The sequence below is a fragment of the Somniosus microcephalus genome, chromosome 10, assembly GCF_052327205.1.
Source record: "Somniosus microcephalus isolate GS21.2 chromosome 10, FLI_Smic_1.0, whole genome shotgun sequence".
NCBI lineage: Eukaryota > Metazoa > Chordata > Chondrichthyes > Squaliformes > Somniosidae > Somniosus > Somniosus microcephalus.
Window position 1 is genome coordinate 125,086,825 of NC_140996.1, and position 21,605 is coordinate 125,108,429.

The 21,605-nt window shown below is 48.8% G+C and overlaps 1 protein-coding gene across 3 annotated transcripts in view; it reads right to left on the reverse strand.

Moving 5' to 3' along the window:
* LOC147111685 (protocadherin Fat 3-like) overlaps positions 1-21,605 on the reverse strand; it is a 1,117,094-nt gene that overhangs the window by 167,825 nt on the left and 927,664 nt on the right. For all 3 annotated transcript variants that reach the window (XM_085998792.1, XM_085998793.1, XM_085998790.1), the window contains 2 exons: positions 1,592-1,788; positions 1,300-1,453 (listed from right to left, as the gene is read on the reverse strand). In XM_085998792.1, coding sequence (XP_085854918.1) covers positions 1,300-1,453; positions 1,592-1,788 — 351 coding nt within the window. The remainder of the gene's footprint in view (positions 1-1,299; positions 1,454-1,591; positions 1,789-21,605) is intronic.

Here is a 21,605-nt window from a genome sequence, read left to right on the forward strand (position 1 = left end):
ACTGTGTAATGTACACTGACATACTTATTACATAGTTATGTAGGATATAATTCGGGTCTCTACGGATGAGTACGCACGGGGTACTCTCCCGCAAGCCCAATGGAAGTGCCGGTTTCCTGCATGCACTGCGCATGCGCGGGAAACCGGCACTTCCATTCCCCTGAAAGCAGGGGTTCAGAAGTCGAACGCGTGCGTGGGAGAGGCTGCGCGTGCGCATCAAACTTATGTTTTTTTTTACAGGTTTTCCCGGGAGGGTAAGTCTGCAGAAGTTACACATTTAAAAAGCAGGCGTAAGGCCTGCTTTTTACAAGGTAAGTGGTGAATTAATTAAAATTAAAACATTTTTTCCACAGGTTTATTATTTTTAAATAATTTAAAGCAAGATGAGTTTATTTTTTAGCCCCGTTAGAAAATAAAATTATATTTTTCAAAAATTTAAATTATTGTTTAAAATAGTTATTTCATGTAATTTATAGTTTATATTAAAAAATGTGATGTTTTTAAAAAATGTATTTGAAGATTTAGTGATGTTTTGGGGCCCGTAGTATTTCTAAGTTTTGACACTTCCTGTCAAACTTATGAATGGAGCATTCCCTGGCCCACGTGATCCCAGGGGATGCATCGAACTAACTGCGCCCCTGGGATACGCAAGCACTGCGCGCCGGCAGCTGGAGCAGGCCCAGGATCGGAATTCCACGGGGGCCCACAGCTCAATGGCCAGTGCGCTAGGTAAGTGCAGGTCGGAGGCTTACACCCGCGGGAAGCCCCTGATCCGAATTTCTGGGCCAATGTATCAATCTTCCTACCCTCTTCTGCAATCATCCTTTTTCTAATCTTTACTACACCACAATCTGCTCTCTGGTCTTTAGTTTTATTTCTAAACCCATCCCAAAAATCCTGATGCTACTTCTCTTCTGTGCATCCGTGATCAAGGTGTTGTGGGGCAGTTTTGCACGTCCAAAAAGGCTGACTGGTGGTGTAAAATGTGAGCAGTTGGCAACTATCTTAATTCTGTAAAATAATGAAACACTCCAATGCCTCAGTCAGTAAGTATATATCCTGGCGTGGAACTGAGCCATACAGTCTCGGATTTGATCCCTGGTCTGGTCTGAATTAGCAGATAGCAGAAACCTTCCTGGTCAATACACCTCAGTCATTGGGTAAGCTCACATATGTATTGCTTAAGTTGAATTTTAATACAGCATACCTGTCATGTTACAATGAAACTCATCCGATTTATTTCTTATACTAATCTACAAACTGAAAAAAAGTCAATATTGTGGTTACAGAAACACTTACCATTTTCTGGTTCCAAGAAAAATTTATCTGAGCCAGCTCCATGCAAAGAATACCGTATTTCTGCATTAGACCCAATGTCAGCATCATGAGCGCCAATCCTTAGAATAACTTTATTTGGTGGAATGTCTTCCACTATTGTCTCTGTGTAGGTGACCTACAGGAATTTAACAGCAACACATTTTCTCTAAGATGCAGCTCATATTTAATTAATTTAAACATTAGAATACTAAGTAAGAATTACTCATGAGTCAGAAAGTAAGAGAGAAACAGATGAGAGACTTGTTTTATTTACCTGGTCACAGACCGGATTGTTATCATTGGCATCCAGTACTCGGACTTCTACCACTGCTCTTGATACAAAAAGCCCATCGGTGGCTGTAATATTCAGTAGGTAAATATCTTGCTCCTCACGATCTAATGGTCTCTTTACATAGACCTTCCACTCATTCTGAACCAGGCCAAGGGCAAACTTTCCTTTAGGATTTCCCCCTAAACACACATGGAGAAAACTTGAAACACATGGATGTCAAACACAGTAGAAATTATTTCACATGGTTAAAAAAGCTCACTACTCTAGTAACATAGTGGCATAAAGATTAGTTTATTAATGAAACTTTCAGGGGGAAAAATTCGGTATCGCCCCATATGGGGCGCCATTATTGGCGGTGCGTAAAGTTTAGCGCCTGGCGCTAATTATCGCCTCCTACAGCAAACTTGGCTTTTATCGCCCCTGGAGATGATTGGAGTGCTAAATCAGGCACTACACAACTCTCTTAAGGCGCTAAGGCCGAGGAGTGAGGCGCTACCTCAGAGGGCGGGCGCAGCGCAGGTGCTGTCAGTTAGCGATTGAACACAGACACACTGGCGCCGGTCAGTTCTTAAAGGGGAGGGTTGATCTTGCTCTGCAGCCACATCCTGCTCATTGGAGCCTTGAATCTCGGCCTGGGCAGACCTGTGGCTAAATCTAGCAGCCAGACACTATGGAGAGGGCCAGGGAGCGAGCACAGCGCTTCTGCGAGCAGGCCTTGGAGGCTCTGGTTGGCGCAGTGGAGCCAGAAGATCCATTCTGTACCCAGAGAGCGGCAGGAGGCCTTTGCAAGTACAGAAGAGTGTGGAGGGAGGTGGCTCAGAGAGTCTTCTCAAGCAGCATGGTGCCTCGGACCCAAATCCAATGTAGGAAAAAGTTCAACGACCTCACTCGGGTCGTCAGGTGAGTGCCTTTTTTTCAAAACCTCTCCATCCCTCCATCTCAGCTTCACTTTATGGCCAGTGGGTCTTAAAAGCCCCTATGCCCAACACTCATCCAACACCTATGGCCTATTCATCAAACACACACGCACATTCCACACTTTGCATACAGTAAGGGCTATTCAACTATGGGAGGCATTTCAGGCAAGACCATGGCTGCATACAGTAAAGGCTATTCAACCATGGGAGGCATTTCAGGCAAGACCATGGCTGCATATTTACTCAGACGCCGTCCTTTTTCTTGCAGGCCAAGCTGTCTCATAATAGGAGGCAGCAGCAACCGGTGGACAGCAGCCTCAGCTGCAGCCCCTCAGCGATCTTGAGGAGCACGTCCACAGGATTGTGGCATGCCGAGTGATTGGTCCCGTCGCCACTGGAGACGCCGACCCCGTTCTGGACAGCAACAGTAAGGTCATCACCTTTTTGTCCTCTCTCCTTCCACTTGTTCCTCACAACAGCAGCCTTTGACACTTTCAATCCAAATCACTAAATCGCTGCACTCATGCCTCCCTTGCTGCCACCCTGTCCTCATGCTAAAGCCACTCTTGTACCTCCCTGCTTTCAGATGGTGATTCACCAGGTGTGGAGACGGGCCCTCAAGCTGCCAGTGGGAGGGAAGCTGAAGGCGAGGAGGAAGAGGAAGCCGGAGCATCAGCGCCACCCTCTACCGAGGCAGCCCATGCCCACACTGGGAACATGCCTTCCCTGGAGGGGAGCATGGGGGAATGGTCTGATGAGGGTGAAGCTCCAGGACCCAGCGGGCTGCAGCAACGTGATGGGGGTAGGGAAGCTCGGGGGCCTTCCCCCGGAGGGAGAGTATGGCTTCGTGTCCTGCTGCACTGGACGCAGAGGAGGAGCGGGTCCTCGCTGAAATGAGCGCCCAGGCGGAGCACAGGCACACTGAGCTCATGGCTGCAGTGGCAAGGGTGCCCGAATCCACTGAATCACTGGCAAGGAGTGTGGAGCACTTCGGTGTAGCACAGGCGGCTGCCACGCAAATGCTTAGTGCTGCAATGCAGTCAGTGGCTGGTCTCATGCAGACGCAGATTGAGGCCACACGAGCACTGACTGCTGCCACCCTCACTGGATCGGGCACATTTCCCCGGGGCTCTCACCGTGCCGCAGCTGGCCAGCAATCTGTGCTCCATCAGATTGCTCCGGATGCTGAAGTGCTGCCCCGTGGGAGTGCCAGTGTGTCGGTCAAGCAGGGAGTTGCTGTCCTCTCTCAAGATGACAGCCTTCCTGCTACCACCACTGGCACTTCTCCACTGCAGTTGCCACCACCTGTAGGACAGACTGCTGCCGCCCATGCAGAGTTGGCGCAGTCAGCAGCCGGGCCCTCCAGGCCCAGAGCTGGTCCAGGCCGTCCTTCAAGGGCATCTGCAGTCTCAGTTTGTGACAATCAGCAGCCTTCCCCCAGCCTTACTCCAGCCACTGGGTTCCCATTACGGAGGAGCTGCAGGATGGGAAGGGGGGAATTTCGCAAGGGAAGGAGATCACCCTCGAAGGGCAAAAAGTAGGAGGTGTGACAAAATGTTTTTCATTGTTTTATTGAAGGCCGAGGTTCGTGGTCAAATTTTTGTAACTGTTTTGGACATTGTCTCCAGGTTGTGAGAGCCAGTTATGTTAATGACTGCTTTTTTTTGTGTATCTTTCTATTAGTTTGTCATGCGGAAATGAGACACACAGGCCTCGATTTTCCTGGAGCCGTCAGGCGGGGTTTTGGGCGTGTGGGGGTGGAAAATCGCAAAAATAGGGGGTCGCGACCGCCCCCCCCCCCCCGCCTGATTCCCCGCCCCGTCCGACTTTCGCCTCGGCCGCAGCAGGCGGGACTGGTCGTCGGGATCCTAATCAGCAATAATTGGCATCTATAATGCCATTTTAAGGAGCCCTTGCAATTTTCAGCCTTTCCCCACGTAAACCACGCCTGGTGGGAACACCGCTGATGAAACCTGGCATGAACAATGTCGGCTTGCTTACTTTCAGCTGCAGGTCAATCAGGAAAGAAGAGATGTAATCAGACAGCATTTGTAGATTGCAGGACCTTGTTGTCTCAGGCTTGGGGCAACTTGTTCAAGGCTTAGGCACAGCTGTGGAAGGTTGGAACCTCACACGCTTCCAGTGTGAGCTCCTGGGAAGCCCCTCTCACCACCCTCACTCAGCGCTTCCTCAACGGAGGCATCTGCCAGAAGCATGGGAGGCCTTTTGTTCCTTCCCTTCTTGACATTAGAGGATCTCCAACAGCAGAGGAGGCTGCAGCAGATCCAGCAACAACAGCAGCACCAGCAACAGCAGCACCAGCAGGAGCGACAGGCTGCGGCTCACCCACCTGAGGCAGCACAGGCCAGAAGGGGCTGGCGCATGGAAGGCCGTCGGCGCAAGAGATACCCCCCAAACAGGGTCTACAGACACAGGGTGAGCTACCTCAACATGACTGAGCAGCAGTGCCAAAGGCGGCTCCGACTTTCGCGAGAGGTAGTGAGTGACATCTGTGCAATGCTACAGCAAGTCCTGGAGCCCAGAGCACCAGGTCGACACTCCTTACCAGTGGCCATCAAAGTCACCACCGCACTCAACTTTTTTGCCTCAGGCTCCTTCCAGGGATCAGCAGCAGACATCAGCGGCATCTCCCAGGCGGCCGCACACACTTACATCAAACAGGTAACCAATGCCCTCTTTGCCCTCGCGCACAATCACATCCATTTCACCAGGGATCGCGCAAGTGTGAGGGCACGAGCACTTGGATTAGCTCAGCTGGCAGACTTTCCAAGGGTGCAGGGCATCATTGACTGCGCACATGTGGCCCTTAGGGCACCCCATTGCAATCCAGGAGTTTTTGTCAACCGCAAGGGCTTCCACTCCCTTAACGTTCAGCTGGTGTGTGACCACAAGGAGATTTTGCATGTTTGTGCCAAGTACCCTGGCAGCTGCCATGACTCCCTCATACTGCGCTAGTCTACTGTGCCTCCGCTATTCAGTTCGCCAAACGAACTTCAGGGATGGCTACTTGGAGACAAGGGATATCCCCTGCGGACTTGGCTAATGATGCCGTTGAGGAGACCAGCCAATGAAGCTGAGGAGCGCTACAACTCCAGCCACATTTGCACCAGATGCATTATCGAGAAAACCATCGGATTGCTGAAGATGCGCTTCAGATGCCTCGATAGATCAGGTGGAGCCCTACAGTACTCAGCAGCCAGGGTCTCTAAAATCATCATGGTTTGCTGTGTGCTTCACAACATGGCACAGCGTCGTGGCTTGCAGGTTCCGCAGGACCAAGCGGCTCCTCACAGAGCCGCCTCAGATGAGGATGATGCTGAGGATGATGCGGAGGAGGAGGAGGAGGATGCCGGAAACGAGCATCCTGCAGAGGCCCATCAACCAGCGGCACCAGTACGCGAGAACATTGCTGGCCGGAATGCAAGGAACGCACTCATCCTGCCAGATTTGCTTAGCCTGGTACATCAAACACTGTAGCCTCGCTGCTTCTTACCTGACCATGGACAGTGGTCCATCCCTGCGCATTTCTACCTAGTTGACCAGCTTGCTGGCATCTGCAAGTAATTCTATGGCCTCAACGTGAAATCTCCATTCGCCAAATGACAGACGACACAACTGCAGCAGTTGCTATCAGATTTTTTATGTACAAGAAACTGATGGCATTAAAACTATATACAAAACTATTCACCCAAGTGTCTACCCTTGTGATTAGTGGTGCTTTATTTTTCTCTTACGCGTGCTCTTACATAGTGGTACCCCTGTGGCTTCAGCAGATGTGGAGGCCCCTTGCTCACTTTCCTGCTGCTCCTATCTCGACACCTTTGGCGGGCGTCCTCTGGGGTGGCGAGCCTGTGAGGGCTCGCCAGCAGTCTGCTGCTCCTGCGGCTGTGCAGGGGTTGCGACGCCTGTCTCACTTGGGTGTGGACTCTGGCGGGGCTCTGACCGAGGGCTCTGAAGTGGCATGGAAGTGTGAGCGCGTGAAGAGGAGCCCCCACTTCCTTGAGGTGTGCCAACAACCTCCCTCTCATGGGTCAGCTCCCCCTTAGCACCTGCAAGTGGCTTGAGAGCACTTTGCTGCACATCAGGGGGGCCATGGGGACCCATATCTGCACTGGAAGTCCTGCTCAGAAGGACTTCCATGAAGGTCTGGTTTCAGTGCTCAATAGATGCCCATCGCTCCTCAAGAGATGTCATTCTATTCTGAGCACTCACCATGTTTTCCATACCCTGGCGACTAAGCTCCTCCATGGCCGTAGCCCTCCTCTCCTTGACCATTGCCCTCCTCTCCTCGGCCGCAGCCCTCCTCTCCTCGGCCGCAGCCCTCCTCTCCTCGGCGGTAGCCAGCCTTACCACGGAGGTAGCCATCCTTTCCGTGGTGATGCGTTCATGCACCAATGACTCCAATAAGGCTCTGCTCATGTTCGCCATGGATTCCTCCATTCGCTCCACACTCGCAGCGACCCTGGAGACAAAACCTGCCAGAGACTCCTGCGTCTGTGCATGGAGATCCATCACCTCTTCTCTTGCGGATGGACCCAGAGGCATAGGGTCGACATGCAGCTGAGATGAGCTGGCAGAGGCCTGCGCCCTCCGACAAGGACTCTCCACTGCTGTCCCTGTCTCCACAATCTGCTGATGCTCACTTGTGAGTTGTGAAACACCAGGTGACAACACTATGTCCTGAAGGTCCCCCCGAACTGTGAGTGTCTGCGCTGGTGCTGGGTGCGCTTACTTCTGCTGACGCTGCGCCCTCAGAGGTTGGAGCTTCCTCTGAGGAGTCTGGCTGCACAGCCTCTTCCTCCTCGACAGTGGGGACGGGGGCTCTGGATGGTCCTGTGGGGGAGTAAAGGAAAGAGTTAGAGATGTGATGCCAAGGCTACATGCACATTGGATTTTGCAGATGCTCATAAGTCCAAATGATGTAGCTTCAGAATCATAACAGCAACTCATGCTATGTCAATGAGAGAGATGGAAAACTATTCTGTCACCAGCTTGCGGGCTTGCTCCTGTCTCTCCTTCCCCAGCTTCCGCAGCCACGTCAGCCCCAACAATCTCCATCACTGCTTCCTCCCAGGGGATCAGCTGGACGATTGAGGGTGGGCCTCCTCCAGTCCTGGCCCGCTCTCTCCTGTTGTGAGCTCTCTTTTCCTGCAATGAGGGAGACGAGTGGAGTTTGAGTGAGAGTACAGGAGTGAGTGTAGAGATTGCATAGCATAGATACTTAGAAGGAGACAAAGATGGTGTGAGGCTGCAAGACCAAGGGCCCTCCCTGTGTGTTGTCAGTTGTGTTCCAAGCATCAGAGTGAGAGGCAGTGTGAGGGCTGCATGGTGGAATAGTTATGTGAATGTGAGCATAGAGAGAGATGAAATGGGTAAGGGTGCATGGATGTAACTGTGAAGTGGGATGTGGAGGAAGAGAGTGCTGAAGCTGAGTGCTGTTGGGGAAAGGCAATGGGGATCAGGTTGGGGGTGATGGAAACTTCATACTTACTTTTCCTGTACGGTGAAGGTCATGGAATCGCTTCCTGCACTGCATCCAGGTTCTTCTGGTGACTCCCTGAGAGTTCACCTCTGCTGCCACCTCCATCCAAGCAGCCCTGGTCTCATTGGGAGGCCTCTTCCTCCCTGAGCTAGGGAAGAGGACCTCCCTGTGGGCCCTAACCCCATCCACTAATGTCTGCAGTGACATTTCGTCAAATTTGGCGGCAGCTCGGGGTCTGCCACTGGCAACAGCTGCTGCAGGCTCCTCTGCCATACTGGATGGCTTGTTGGGAAGCCTGCAGAGGTTGAAAAGCTTGCTGTAGACTTTAAAAGCACCACGAATGATGACATCATACTGTGGAGCTTTCTGACTGGAAATAGTCAAGTAGCAAGGGTGCCCACACGCTGGAAATTAATTGGCCAATTGTACGAAAATTGCATCCAGCTGGCAGACACATTTAGATTCGTGTCGGAACCCGACATTCGGGGAACCCAACAATTCCCCGCACCTGTGGGAAAATCGGCCCCACAGAGTTTGTCAAATAAAGAAGTGTCTGTATTCAAAATATACATGTTTGGTCTTTGCAATCATTGTTGCCTTGACCGGCTTAGGGGTTGCAGGATGGTTTCATTCAGGTTGTTTGAATGGCAGAAGCCATTTCCTCAGAGGGGGCCTAGAAGCGACTTGCTATGAGCCTTTGACGGACGGCCCTTCCACTTTGTACATTGTGTGCCTCCCTCCCGCCTTGGTGCTGCTGATGATCATCCTCCTCATCTTCCTCCTCCTCCTCCTCCTCTGCTGGTGCTCCAATGCCTGGTGGAATTGGCTGGGTCCTGAGGATTGCAAGGTTATGCAGCATGCAGCACACAACAACGAAGTGGGAGACTCGCTCAGGCGAGTACTGAAGGGCTCCTCCAGAATGGTCCAGACAGCGGAACCACTGCTTGAGCATGCCGATTGTGTGCTCAACGATGTTCCTGGTAGCTTGATGGCTCTCGTTGTATCGTAGCTCAGCAGGGGTGCTGGGCATACAGAGCAGTGTCATCAGCCAGGTGCACAGAGGATATCCCTCGTCCCCGAGAAGCCAACCTCCTGGGTGATGCGGTGTCTGGAAAAGGTCTGCCACAGAAGTCTGGCGCAGGATGAAGGCATCGTGACTGCTGCCAGGAAAGTGGGCATTGACAGCGAGTATCAGCTGTCTGTGGTCACAGACCAACTGAACGTTTAAGGAATGGAAGCCCTTTCGGTTGCGGAAATCCTCGGCATTCTCTTGCAGTGCACGCAAAGCCACATGCGTGCAGTCAATGGCGCCCTGCACCATGGGGAAGCCCGCTATCATCGCAAAGCCCGTTGCGCGTTCTTGCTGCTTGTCCGGGGTCATGGGGAAAGAGATGTACTCTCGTCTCCTTTTAAAGAGGGCATTTGTTACCTGACGGATGCAGCAATGCACCCTAAACTGGGAGATATTGGTGATGTCCCCAGTAGCTGATTGAAATGAGCCAGTGGCATAAAAGTTGAAAGCCACTGTTATCTTCACTGCCACTGACAGAGACGTCCTGCTCCTCAGTTGAGGCTGCAGATCTGGCTGAAGCAGGTGGCAGAGCTCAGTGACCATCTCATTGCTGAAGTGCAGTTTTCGCAAACACTGCTCCTCAGACATATTAATGTCGGAGAACTGTTGGTGAAAAACCCTGGGAAGGTAAGGTCTCCTGTACAGAGGCCTGTTGGCCCTCCTCCGTCTGGCCATGATTGCTACTCTCTCTCTGCGCCTCTGTGCCCTCCGAATGTGATGGAGAAGGACGACATTCCCATCCATTGCAGCCCCCATAGTATCTTGGCAATCAAAGTTATGAAGGTCGAAAACCAAAGTACCTGCAAAGTTATGGTCAGAAGCCAAAACTACCTCAGACAGCGTTGACTCAATGCAGAAGTCGCTCTTTCTCTCTTTGTCTCTCTCAAAATCTCTCTCTCTCTCTCAGAACGAGTGGTGCAAAAATGGCTACACATAAAAGCCAGGAAGAGGCCCCCTTTAAATAGCGCCCCCCCCACAGCGACTGGGAAGCGTTCCAGTCAACCTGCCATTGGTTGCGCCAGGCGGAAAGGAGGGGGGCGCCACAAGGGCGGTGCACTCTCGAATGACGCCAAGATCTGCGTGCGCAGGAGATCGGGTGGTATTGTTTCGCGCCGCCGCAAAATGTCCGGTCAATTTCGCGAGAGGCGCAGATATTGCCGTGCCCGGGCGCTAGTTGCTTTGCGCCCCACTTAGCGCCCTTATAAGGCGCTAATGGGAGGTGCTACCAATTGAATTTCCCCCCCTCAGTCTTTGAACATTACATGGGGTTAAAGAGTTATGTTTTTGATTTGTGTTTTCATCAATGGTATACAACTGTTCATTCAATAATAGTCAGGTCAGGTACAATAGAGTAAAGTGCAAAGTAAAACTCCCTTTACTCTATCCAATAATATGCCTAAAACAACTTCAGAGAACTTATCCTAGTGTGCCTCAAGAAAAATATCCTGCAAACCCATAATGAGGGCCACAGCACATAACCTGCACCCAAGTTTAATCAATGCCACTTTTCAGCCAGTGAGCTCTGCCTTTCAGTTTTTCTTTTTTGCATCAAGGAACTGCTTGGCTTCTCTAGGGATCTGCTGATGGAATAAGTAAAACTTGGAAATTGCCATGTGGAGAACTCAAACCTATAACTTCATGGTAACAAGTCAGAGCATCAACCCACCTCACAGCCTTAAACACTAGCATGAAACTTCCAGCCACCATTGTGGCATCTCGGAGTCAGATTGAAAATCTAGAATTGAAACATCAGTGCACTGCTCCCACAATCATGTTATCAAAATGTATAATGGCTTCAAAAAATTAGTAGATAAATGTAAACCCTTAAAATACAAATTATAGACAGTTTTATATGGTGTGCATCTATCTGCACAGAACCAGATTAAATCATGTTGATTTAAAATAGAAACTGAATGTGCAATAGTTGCAAAATGTAACAGCAGCTATATTAATGATGGTCACACATATCGTCATCACTACTGGTGTCAAGTATATAGTACACAAAATTTTGTTGTTAAATGAAAATAATGCAACACTTGGAATTATAAATTTACAATTCTATAAAGCAATTTCTTTTTCGATAAATAAGAAAAACTATACATAACCAGTGACTCAATGCTCTTAGGTCCAATGTTTAAAGTATCCGTGATACCAGATTCACTTGATACTAGTAGCTCACATAAATTTTAAATGGCCATTCGCTATGGCAGGAAATTCAAATAATATGATATAAAAGCAGTTAACAGCTCATCCAATATAAAACAGCTCACCTAATAGCTGAGCAAATCTATCCAGTGAGTGACTGAGCAATACAGACCAGGACGGTCCCAGGTTCAACTCTGCACTGTGCTGATCTCAGCCTGGATGACAGTAGAAATACTACATTTTGTCCTCAGCAGCCCTGTGTTAAGGAATAAAAAATTGGCCTGGGATCCCACTCCAGAATTCTGGAAATGTGCATGTTTGTACATTGCATGAGGACAAGATCAGGCTTGGCTGTTCATGCCCCCTTGGTAAAATAGCACACTCACACTTATCATCAAGGATCATACAGGAATAATGGCCACTTGTGCAAGGTACTAGAGAGCAACCAGCACCCATCAAACCATAACCCAGACGCAAGTCAATTAAGTAAATGGAAATAAAAACTGGGACAGGCTGCCGATTCGCTATCACCTGTTTTACATTATCGTACAAAATCAAAATTACCCCCATGACTCCAGGCAAGTAGGAGCATTATGAAAATTAACAAAATAAACACATCTAAAAAGGTAAAAAAATACCATTTACAGCTATTATTTACCGAGTGGATAAAACTGTACAGTCACATAACAATGATACCTGCTCAGTGTTCACACACCAGGTTAAAAAGGTATAGCTGCCAAAAAATAATTATTTTCTATTGGATAAAACGTCAAAAGTGACAATAGCAAAATTGCAGAGCTCCGTTTATTAGCATGATGATGATCTGTGCTGTTCATTTACAAGACTCAAGAAGATACATTATTATTAGGTAGCCCTTAAAAGTAGACTTTCATGGAGCAGTTCAAGGAGATAAGTTAGGCAATTATATCACATTTATCATTCCAAAGAGCTTCAGAGGAAAAGAGATGGAGCAGAACAACTTTTCATTACACTATAACTGTGACATTGAACCTTGCAATATTACTTTTCTACATCATTAAATTGGTTGGACAGAAATGAGCTGAAATGACAAAAGGACACTTTCTTATCGTCTCCAGGGAGGAGCCTAAAACCAATTCTCCACTTGCGAAGCTGCATGAGGATTAAGTTGTAGAAGTTATGGCCTAGAAATTCAGTGGGCTGCGCCACCCGTTAGCGCCTTAAGAGGGCGCTAAGTGGGTCGCAAGCCACTGGCCATGCCTCCCACTAAATGTAGCGGGACACTAATGGCGGCGCTAGCCGTTAGCGCTGCGCCGCTACCGATGACATCATCGGTGTGCGCAGCGCCCTGCTACCGCCCCGATCGCGATATTTAGTTGCACCCCCTGCTTTAACGCCGGACGCTATTTGCGAACGGTTCAGGAGGCCTACCTGCAGCGGTAGAGGTGCTAATTAAAGGAGACATGCGGGGCGGCCATTTTTTTTGCTGGCCGCCTGCCAGCACCTCTCCGTGCTGCCGTCCCCGGCCTCCTGAGTCCCTCCCCCCGCGGAGTGCCGACTGCGTTCCAAGAGCCCGGCACTTCTCCTCGGTGCCGGGCTCTTTTGCCGGCACTCGCGATCCTCGATCGCGATGCACAAGGCCCCTCCCCTTTAAAAAGGGGAGGAAGGCCTGCAGTACCGCAGTGCGCCGTGCCGCAGCATGTGGCGCTGCGGCACGTTGCGCAGCGATCTTCAGCTGCAGCGCCCCAAGAGGGATGCGGGGCGCCTCCAGTAGCGCCGCGCTTCCCTCTGGGCGCGCAAAGTGAATTTCCGGTGGGCGGCCTCGACTACTTCCGGGGCGCTACTTTTGGCGCCCTGGCGAGGCTGGCGCCCCAAACGGGGCGCTACTGAATTTCTAGGCCTATGTGTTTGGAAGGGTATGCCTGAAGCAAAAGAAGCTTTGTAATATCTTTCTCTATTTCAATTCAACAGATAGCTTTGGATTGTCAATATATGTGTGTTTGCACTGATGCAATCCCTTTAATATCAGAAACTGTGGGTAATTTTCACTTTTGGCACGACCGATAAACTGGTGATTGCAGAGTGGCGACTAGTTATACACCTTGCTCAATTTTCCTTCCATCGTCTTCAAGGCACTGAAAATTGGGAAGGGCGTATAACAGGTGGCTGATCCCAACCACCAGCTTACCACTCACACCAAAAGTAAAGATTACCTCCATAGTGTTTAATGGAAAACTTAGGGAACAGACTAATAATTCAACCATGACTCTTGAAACTTAACACAAATAATAGAGGAGTATTTTTATTTTACACTATCTGTCAAATTTGTCAAAAAAAAGGCTTACCTTTAAGAAATCTGTGCTGGTCATCCTTGAATAACCCATGTATTTCTAAACTTTCACAAATTTTATGCTGATTTATAGATTGTATAAGCGTTTGTCCACAGCTGACATTGGACCTAGCTTGTCTATGGTCAGCCAATTTATCCTTCCCTCCCTTCCTGAATAGAGGTGTTCAATCAGCTACTCTCCAATACAATTTGCATTTTTTATGAGGACTGAAAAATTATGGTCAGCGCATTTACTATCTCCTCTAATTTCTTTCAACAGCCAACGGTGCATACTATCAGGGCCTGGTGACGTATCCACCTTGAGTTGTGATTTTTTTCAGAACCAATTCCTTTTCTATATCTTCCTATTGTACACTAACATTCACACTTCCACCATCATTAATAAAAAGTGATGCAAAATAGTTCATGCCTGCCTAGTCTTCATTTTCCATAATCAGACTCCCCCTTATCCCAAACTGATTCTACCCATTCTTTAACAATTTTATTTTTTATATACTTATTAAAACCCTTTTTATTTCTTTTTGTATTATCTGTTAGCCTTTTTTCAGATCACCTACAAATATCCCTTTTCACCTCCCCACTGCATATTCCATATTCTGCATTTTTTTAGTATTGCTAGCCCTACTTTAATCATATGTCTCCTTTTTAAGATTCTGTTTATTTTTAATCTCTCTATTTATGCGCAGAACTCTCTTTCACCTTATAGAAATATATTTTGTACTCAATCCACCTTATATTTGAAGATTCTCACTGTGGATCTATCAACCGGTTTGCTAACTTTTCTGCCCAGTTAACGTGAGTCATTGAGCTAGAAATTTGATTTGGCCATTTTCGGATGTAGAATGGTCAGCGGCTGGGAACATACAGCAGAAGCTAGAGGCCTGAGGATTGACCAAAATTGGGCCTCAGGCCTTATCAGCATATTTCCGGCGCGCCAATCGGCCAGCTCGTGGCAGCTCGTCAGTTTCAGGAGGACCGATTTGGCCTGGTGGCCACAACAGCAGTGAAAATTCCTGGGGGTTGAGGTGAGAAGAACGGGATGGGGCTAGCGCCGGCTGATAATGGCTCTCAGTAGTGCTGTGAATCTGGGAATAGCACTCCTGCTCCCCGGCTCCACATGAAGTTAAGTTTAAAAGATAATGGGGACTAAATTCGATAAGGCCAGAAAACAGGCGTGGGGATTAAAATGCGCAATCTGTCCACGCCCTTGAAAGTAATGCAGGCAGCTCAGAGCCCAGCGCTGAATGCGCAGCTGGTCGCTCAGTACTCAGCAGGACGTCCAATTTCATGGTAAGTGTGAGTTCTATTTTAAGGTAGCCTGCACTGTGAAAGGCTGTCTGCACTTCTTAAAGGGGGGGGGGTGCTTTCTAAAAGAAGCACCTCATTGTCAGTCTAGCAAAGGAAAGTGGAAGATACCTATGGCTCAACAGGGCAGAGAAAGGGCACCTCGGTTCTCTGATGCTGCACTGATTGCCTTAGTGGAGGTGATCGAAAGAAGGACACGGGTCCTCTACCCGCAAGGGGCCAGGAGATCCTCCAGACAACTGTAAGAAGGCAGTGGGAGAAGTTTGCTGAAGTGGTCAGTGCCACCAGTCTTTCCCCCAGGACCTGGAACCAGTGCCAGAAGAAGTTTAATGACCTCACGCGCCTGGTCAAGGTGAGTGAATGCATCTTTAAATGCCATATCCCACCAACTGCACCACTAGCCTCACATACTGCTCAATGCACCACACCCCCAACATTCACCTACCAACAATCTCTATCAATCACGACTCATAACTTACAATCACAGCTTCACCTCACCCTCACACACTTACCACTGTTGCAAGCCTCACACCTTGCACAAAATGTCAGCTATTCAACCACGACAGGCATATCACCCAAACACATTACACCACACTCACTGACACACTTCCCTTTCTCTTGCAGGCCAAGGTGGCGCATAACCGGCGCCAGCAGCAGCTAACAGGCAGGGGACAGGCACGGCTGCAGAACCTGACCCAGCTGGTGGAGACAGTGCTGAACATCATTGGAGGGGCTGTCACTGAGACCGTGGTGATCGGCGAGGCTGAAAGCATTGATGATGATGGTGTGCTCATACCTATTCCTCCTTCTCACATCCCACTTCCCCCTCATCCCACAATCTCTTCTCACTTACAAGCTGCCGATGGTGTAAGCATGCACATCTTGATGATGCCCCATTGCGTTGGTTCATGGCAGATTTTTGTCCGCCGATATGCAAATGAGTTTGAGCGGAAGCTCGGGGAAAAACACTTTCAAAATGGCCGTTTGCGAAAGCGGAAACTCCACCCCTACACATTTATTGTATAGATTTTTGAAACTTAAGATTTTTTTCAAAAGTTACTTTGAAATTCACTTCCTGGCAAGCAGTTTACTGGATAACTTCTTACAAAATATAGTTGTGCAGTGAATTTCATGCACTTAAGTTAAGTAATTAATTGTTTACATCTTTAGATAGGATTTTTTCCATGGTAAGTATTTACATAATATTGTCCAGAATAGTTATAATTGTCTTCAATATTCTTGAACTTTGATTGCTTGAGGGTTTTCTATCCGATTATCTGGTTTTGTCATCCATTGTAGTGAGATTCCAGGTGCCAGGATAGAAGAGTTGCCTGGACAAGCTTCTCTCCAACCTACAGATTTGAATTCTGCTGCAGCTGCATAGCATCCAAAATCAGTTAAATTATCTTGAAGTAACTAGGTCTTAAATTAAAATCTGAACTGCTACTGTAATTCTTAAAACTTAGTACGCACACATATAATAACCCATGTTATATTAAAAATCTTGTATATGCCACAAACTTTACTTCTTGTGTCACGATGTTAAACTTCTTATGAAAAATCCCAATCTAAAAATGTCAACATTTCCTATGTAGACATTTTACTGTTGTGGTGTATTGATGAACTAATCAAATCACTCGAACCTGAGGTTTGGCAGAACTTGGGGTGGAATATGGGGATTGACTCATGGGTGGATTCTCGGGTAAATTTTAACGTGGGCTGCCCGAGGTAAACTGCTGGCCTCTGCTTGCCGCTTGCCTGCCTATCAATCTCCCACAGTATGCCAGTCACCTTCTGATGATGCAAGAGGATACTTCTTAAATGGTAAAAAGCTAAAAAAGCAGTGGAGGTAAAGAAAGTAATCAAAAAGGCTAATGGAATGCTGGCCTTTATATCTAGAGGACTAGAATGCAAGTGGTTAGAAGTTATGCTACAGCTATACAAAGTCCTGGTTAGACCACACCTGGAGTACTGTGAGCAGTTCTAGGCACCGCACCTTAGGATATATTGGCCTTGGAGGGAGTGCAGCGTAGGTTGCCCGGAGTGTCCATTGTGTCCCTTAGTGGGCAGAATCCACATTGTGACTCTGGGAGGAGCTCTTCAGCCACTGGGAGAAGGGGATTGAGGAGGATTCTTGCGATGACTTTCCCTGTGGCAGACAGCAGGGAGACTCCTCTGTAATTACCACAATCGAACTTGTCACCTTTCTTGAAGATGGTTACATTTACGGCGTCTCTGAGATCCCCTGACACGCTCTCCTCCTTCCAAATAAGAGAAATTAGTTCATGTATTGCTTAGAACATAGCCTTGTCATAACCAACACCTTGTTCCATCAGAAAGACAAGTAAAAGGCTTCATGGCAGCACCCTCGCTCCAAGCACTGGCATCTGCGTTCGAGTGAAGGACTGCAAGGACGTCCGCATCACCCCGCCATGACAGGAGCTGACGACTGCTGGACAGACCACCGCCTAATCCACCCTGTCATCTCAGCAACAGAAGCAATGCCGCAGGAAAATCAACACTGAAACACTCAAAGACCCTGCTAAAAAAGCCATATTCAGCCTCCGCCTCACAACCAACCTGATAACTCCCAGTGATTCAGAGACAGTGTCCACAGCACCTGGTCTGCACTCAAGGCCTCCAAAATCAGCACCTGTGACGAGACGCTCGGTCACTCGACCAGGAAACATCAAGGCTGGTTTGACGAGAATGACCAGGAGATCCAGGAGCCAATAAGCCGCAAGGCATTCCTGATCTAGAAACAGCAACAGAACTCGAGAGCAAGAAAGCAGCTCTGCGGACGCCTGAAAGCCGAGGTCCAACAAAAAACTCGCGACCTAAAGAACAGATGGTGGGTGGAGAAAGCGCAGGAGATCCAGCAGCTAGCTGACAACCACGACATGCATAGATTCTTTAGTGCAGTCAAGACCACCTACAGCCCAAGCACCCAAGGTCCTACCCCACTACGGGCCAAGAACGGAGAGGTACTCATCAAGGACAGAGAGGCAGTCAGTGCCTGCTGGAAGGAGCACTTCGAAGATCTCCTTAACATAGACTCTGTCTTCGATGCGAGTGTCCTCAACTCCATCCCGCAGCATGCTATCCGCCACCACCTCAGCACAACCCCAGCCCGGCATGAGGTTGAAAAGGCTATCTGACAACTGAAGAACAACAAGGCCTCAGGGGCAGATGGAATCCCCACCAAGGCGCTAAAACATGGCGGAGAAACACTATTGGCGCGAATACATGAACTGTCTTATGAGGAGAGATTGGGTCGACTAGGCCTGTAACTAGAGTTTAGAAGAATGAGAGGGGATCTCATTGAAACGTATAAAATTCTGACAGGTCTAGACAGACTGGATTCTGACAGGTCTAGACAGACTGGATGCAGGGAGGATGTTTCCCTTGGCTGGGGGCTCTAGAACGAGGGGTCACAGTCTCAGGATACGGGTTAGGACATTTAGGACTGAGATGAGGAGAAATTTCTTCACTCAGAGGGTGGTTCTTCTTCTTCTTCTTCTTCTTCTTCTTCTTATCGTGTCCACGGACAGTCTATACATAGCCCAGCCAGAACTGGACACATTTTTGCGCCTTGTTGTTGAATTCGGCAAGATCTGCAACAGTGCAGGTTTCCTCTAACGATGGGCATTGCAGGAGATGTTGCATAGTCTGTGCCTCAGTTCCACATTCACAAGTTGTCAGGCTGGTTGAATATCCCCATTTGCTTAGTGACACCTTTGAGCAACCTACACCGGTCCTAAGTCTGTTAAGGCACTTCCAGGTTGCCCAGTTGCAATTAGCTCCTGGGGGAAGGCTTACATCAAGTAAAATTTCCATCGCTGGGGGTTGTTCAAGACTGGCGAGCCGGTCTTTCCACAAGGCTTCAGATGAGGTTGATTGTAATGGAACAACACTGTTCATGAAGCTCTTTCTTGACTTTAGGCGGCTGGGTGTAGGTGTATGACAATGCAGAGGGTGTCTCTCATCTGATGTTTGACGGAGTCGCTCTTTCTTGCTGGCTACAGTTCTTCTTATCTCAGGGGGAGCGATACCCGCCAGGATATATAGGCTGTTGGTGTTTGTTGGTTTTAAGCAACCTGTGATAAATCGGCAGCTTGCATTCAGAACGGCATCCATCTTCTTGGCATGAGTAGACCTTTCCCATGCAGGGCAGGCGTATTCGTTAGTGGAATAGCAAAGAGCAAATGCACTGGTTCGCAATGTTTTCGGGCTTGTTCCCCATCTTGTGTTAGTGAGCTTATTCAGCATGTTGTTTCGTACGCTCACTTTTGCCTTTGTCTTCTCGATGTGGTTCTTGAAGGTGAGGCATCGGTCAAGGGTGACTCCTAAGTAGATAGGGTGCTCGCAATGCATCAGTGTTCTAGAACGAGGGGTCACAGTCTCAGGATACGGGTTAGGACATTTAGGACTGAGATGAGGAGAAATTTCTTCACTCAGAGGGTGGTGAACCTATGAAATTCTCTACCACAGAAGGCTGTGGAGGCCAAATCACTGAATATATTTAAGAAGGAGATAGATAGATTTCTAGACGCAAAAAGCGTCAAGGAATATGGGGAGAGAGCAGGAATATGGTATTGGGATAGAGGATCAGCCATGATCATATTGAATGGTGGAGCAGGCTCGAATGGCCGAATGGCCTACTCCTGCTCCTATTTTTCTATGTTTTTATAATGGAGCCATTGCTTAGGTTAGGATAAGACTGAGAACTTATTATTCCCAGTTATAACCTTTTCAGGAGGGTTGGAGGGAGAAAAAGATGGGTGGGGGGTGTGAAGTGGCAGTGTTAAAGGATTCTGTCACAGCACTAAGCTGTAAGGATGCCCTAGGTGGTTAATGCAGTATCCAGGTGGGTAGAATTAAGAAATAGAAAGTGAAATAGTGAAAATCTACATGTAACATTACAGGCCATCAAACACTAGAGATGAGATAGGGGAGTTCTGCAGACAGCTGAGAGTTATGTTAGAATTACAGGGCAATAATATTTGGTGATTTTAACTATCTCAAGATAGACTGATATAAAGATAGTGGGGGAGAAATTCAGTTGGCTGCGCCACCCGTTAGTGCCTTAAGAGGGTGTTAAGTGGGTCGCAAGCCAACTGGCGCCCGGGCGCGGCACTGTCCACACCTCCCGCTAAATTTAGCGGGACGCTAATGGCGGCGCTAGCCGTTAGTGCTGTGCCGCTACCGATGACGTCATCGGTGTGCGCAGCGCCCCGCTGACGCCCCGGCCGTGATATTTGGAAGCGCCCCCTGATTTACCACCAGATGCAATGTCCGACCGGTTCAGGGGGGCCTACCTGCGGCCGGGGAGGCGCAAATTAAAGGAGAGGTGTGAGGCGGCCATTTTTGTTGTTGGCCACCTGCCAGCACCTGCCTGCGCTCCCGTCCCCGGCCTCCTGAACCGCCCCCCCCCCCCCCGCGGAGTGCCGGCTGTGTTCAAAGAGCCCGGCACTTCTCCTCGGTGCTGGGCTTTTTTGCCTGCACTCGCAATCCTCGAGGGCCCAGCTAGGCCCCAGATCGCGCTGCACAAGGCCCCTCCCCTTTAAGAAGGGGAGGAAGGCCTGCAATACCGCAGCGCGACGTTGGGCCACGATATTCAGTCGCAGCGCCCCAAGAGGGAAGCGGGGCGCCTCCAGTAGCGCCGCGCTTCTCTTTGGGGTGCTACCACTCAATTTCTGGCAGGCGACTGTGAATGCTTCCGGGGCGCTACTTTTAGCGCCCTGGCGAGGCTGGCGCCCCAATCAGGGCTATACTCAATTTCTCCCCCAATGTATATGGTCAAGTGGGAGCATCCAAGGCTGCTTCCTTGATTAGTATGTTTCTAGTCCTACAAGGAATAAAATATTGTTTAATTTAGTTCTAGCAATTGAAGTGGAGCAAATAACTGATAGCAGAGTAGGAGAATAATTTTGAAATACCAACCACAACATAGTTGGGATCAATGTAAGAATAGAAAAGGATAACGAAGAGCCAAAGATGAAGGTGCTGGACTTGAAATGGTCAAATATCATTCAGAAGATTTTTTTTTAATGATAATTTAGGGAAAGTGGGCAGAAAAAAACAAAGATATACCTCAACTAATGCACTGCATTTTTCAGGTACAGAGCCGGGGCAAAAAGCACCAGTTTCCTGTACTCATGCCCCAAGGGCACCTGAAATACATACAACGCCATATTGAGTAGGGTGCTATTCAGGCATCCCAGGCATCCACATAAAGCAGGCACCAGGCCCCTTAAATCTGTTAATAAGGAGCTTAACATCTGTTTTAGGGCATCTCCTGGAAATTCGTTAGGACTGAGCATTCTCCGCTCATGTTTTTGGGTTTACAGCGGCCTAACCAGCAGTCCTTAAGGCCGCCACCAAAAAGTAATGGCGTCTGCATCGCTTCCGCCCACTTCTGGCATGGCCCGCGCTGTTCGCCATCTTGGTGAATTTTTCCGCCAGCCGATCCTTCCAGGCTGGAACAGGCGACATAGCAAACATCTTGCAGTTTGCCGCCCATCGCTGCATTCAGCAAGTCACGGATCCTCTGTACTCTAAGAGAGGGGACTTCACTGCCTTCTCTCTAAACAGAAGCAGGAGGAGCATGCACATGGCTTTGCCAGGATATTATGTTTCCCTATGGTTTAGGGCGCCATCAATTGCGCACACGTGGCTTTGCAGGCGCAGCATATCAATGTTGAGATGTACCGTAACCAAACACT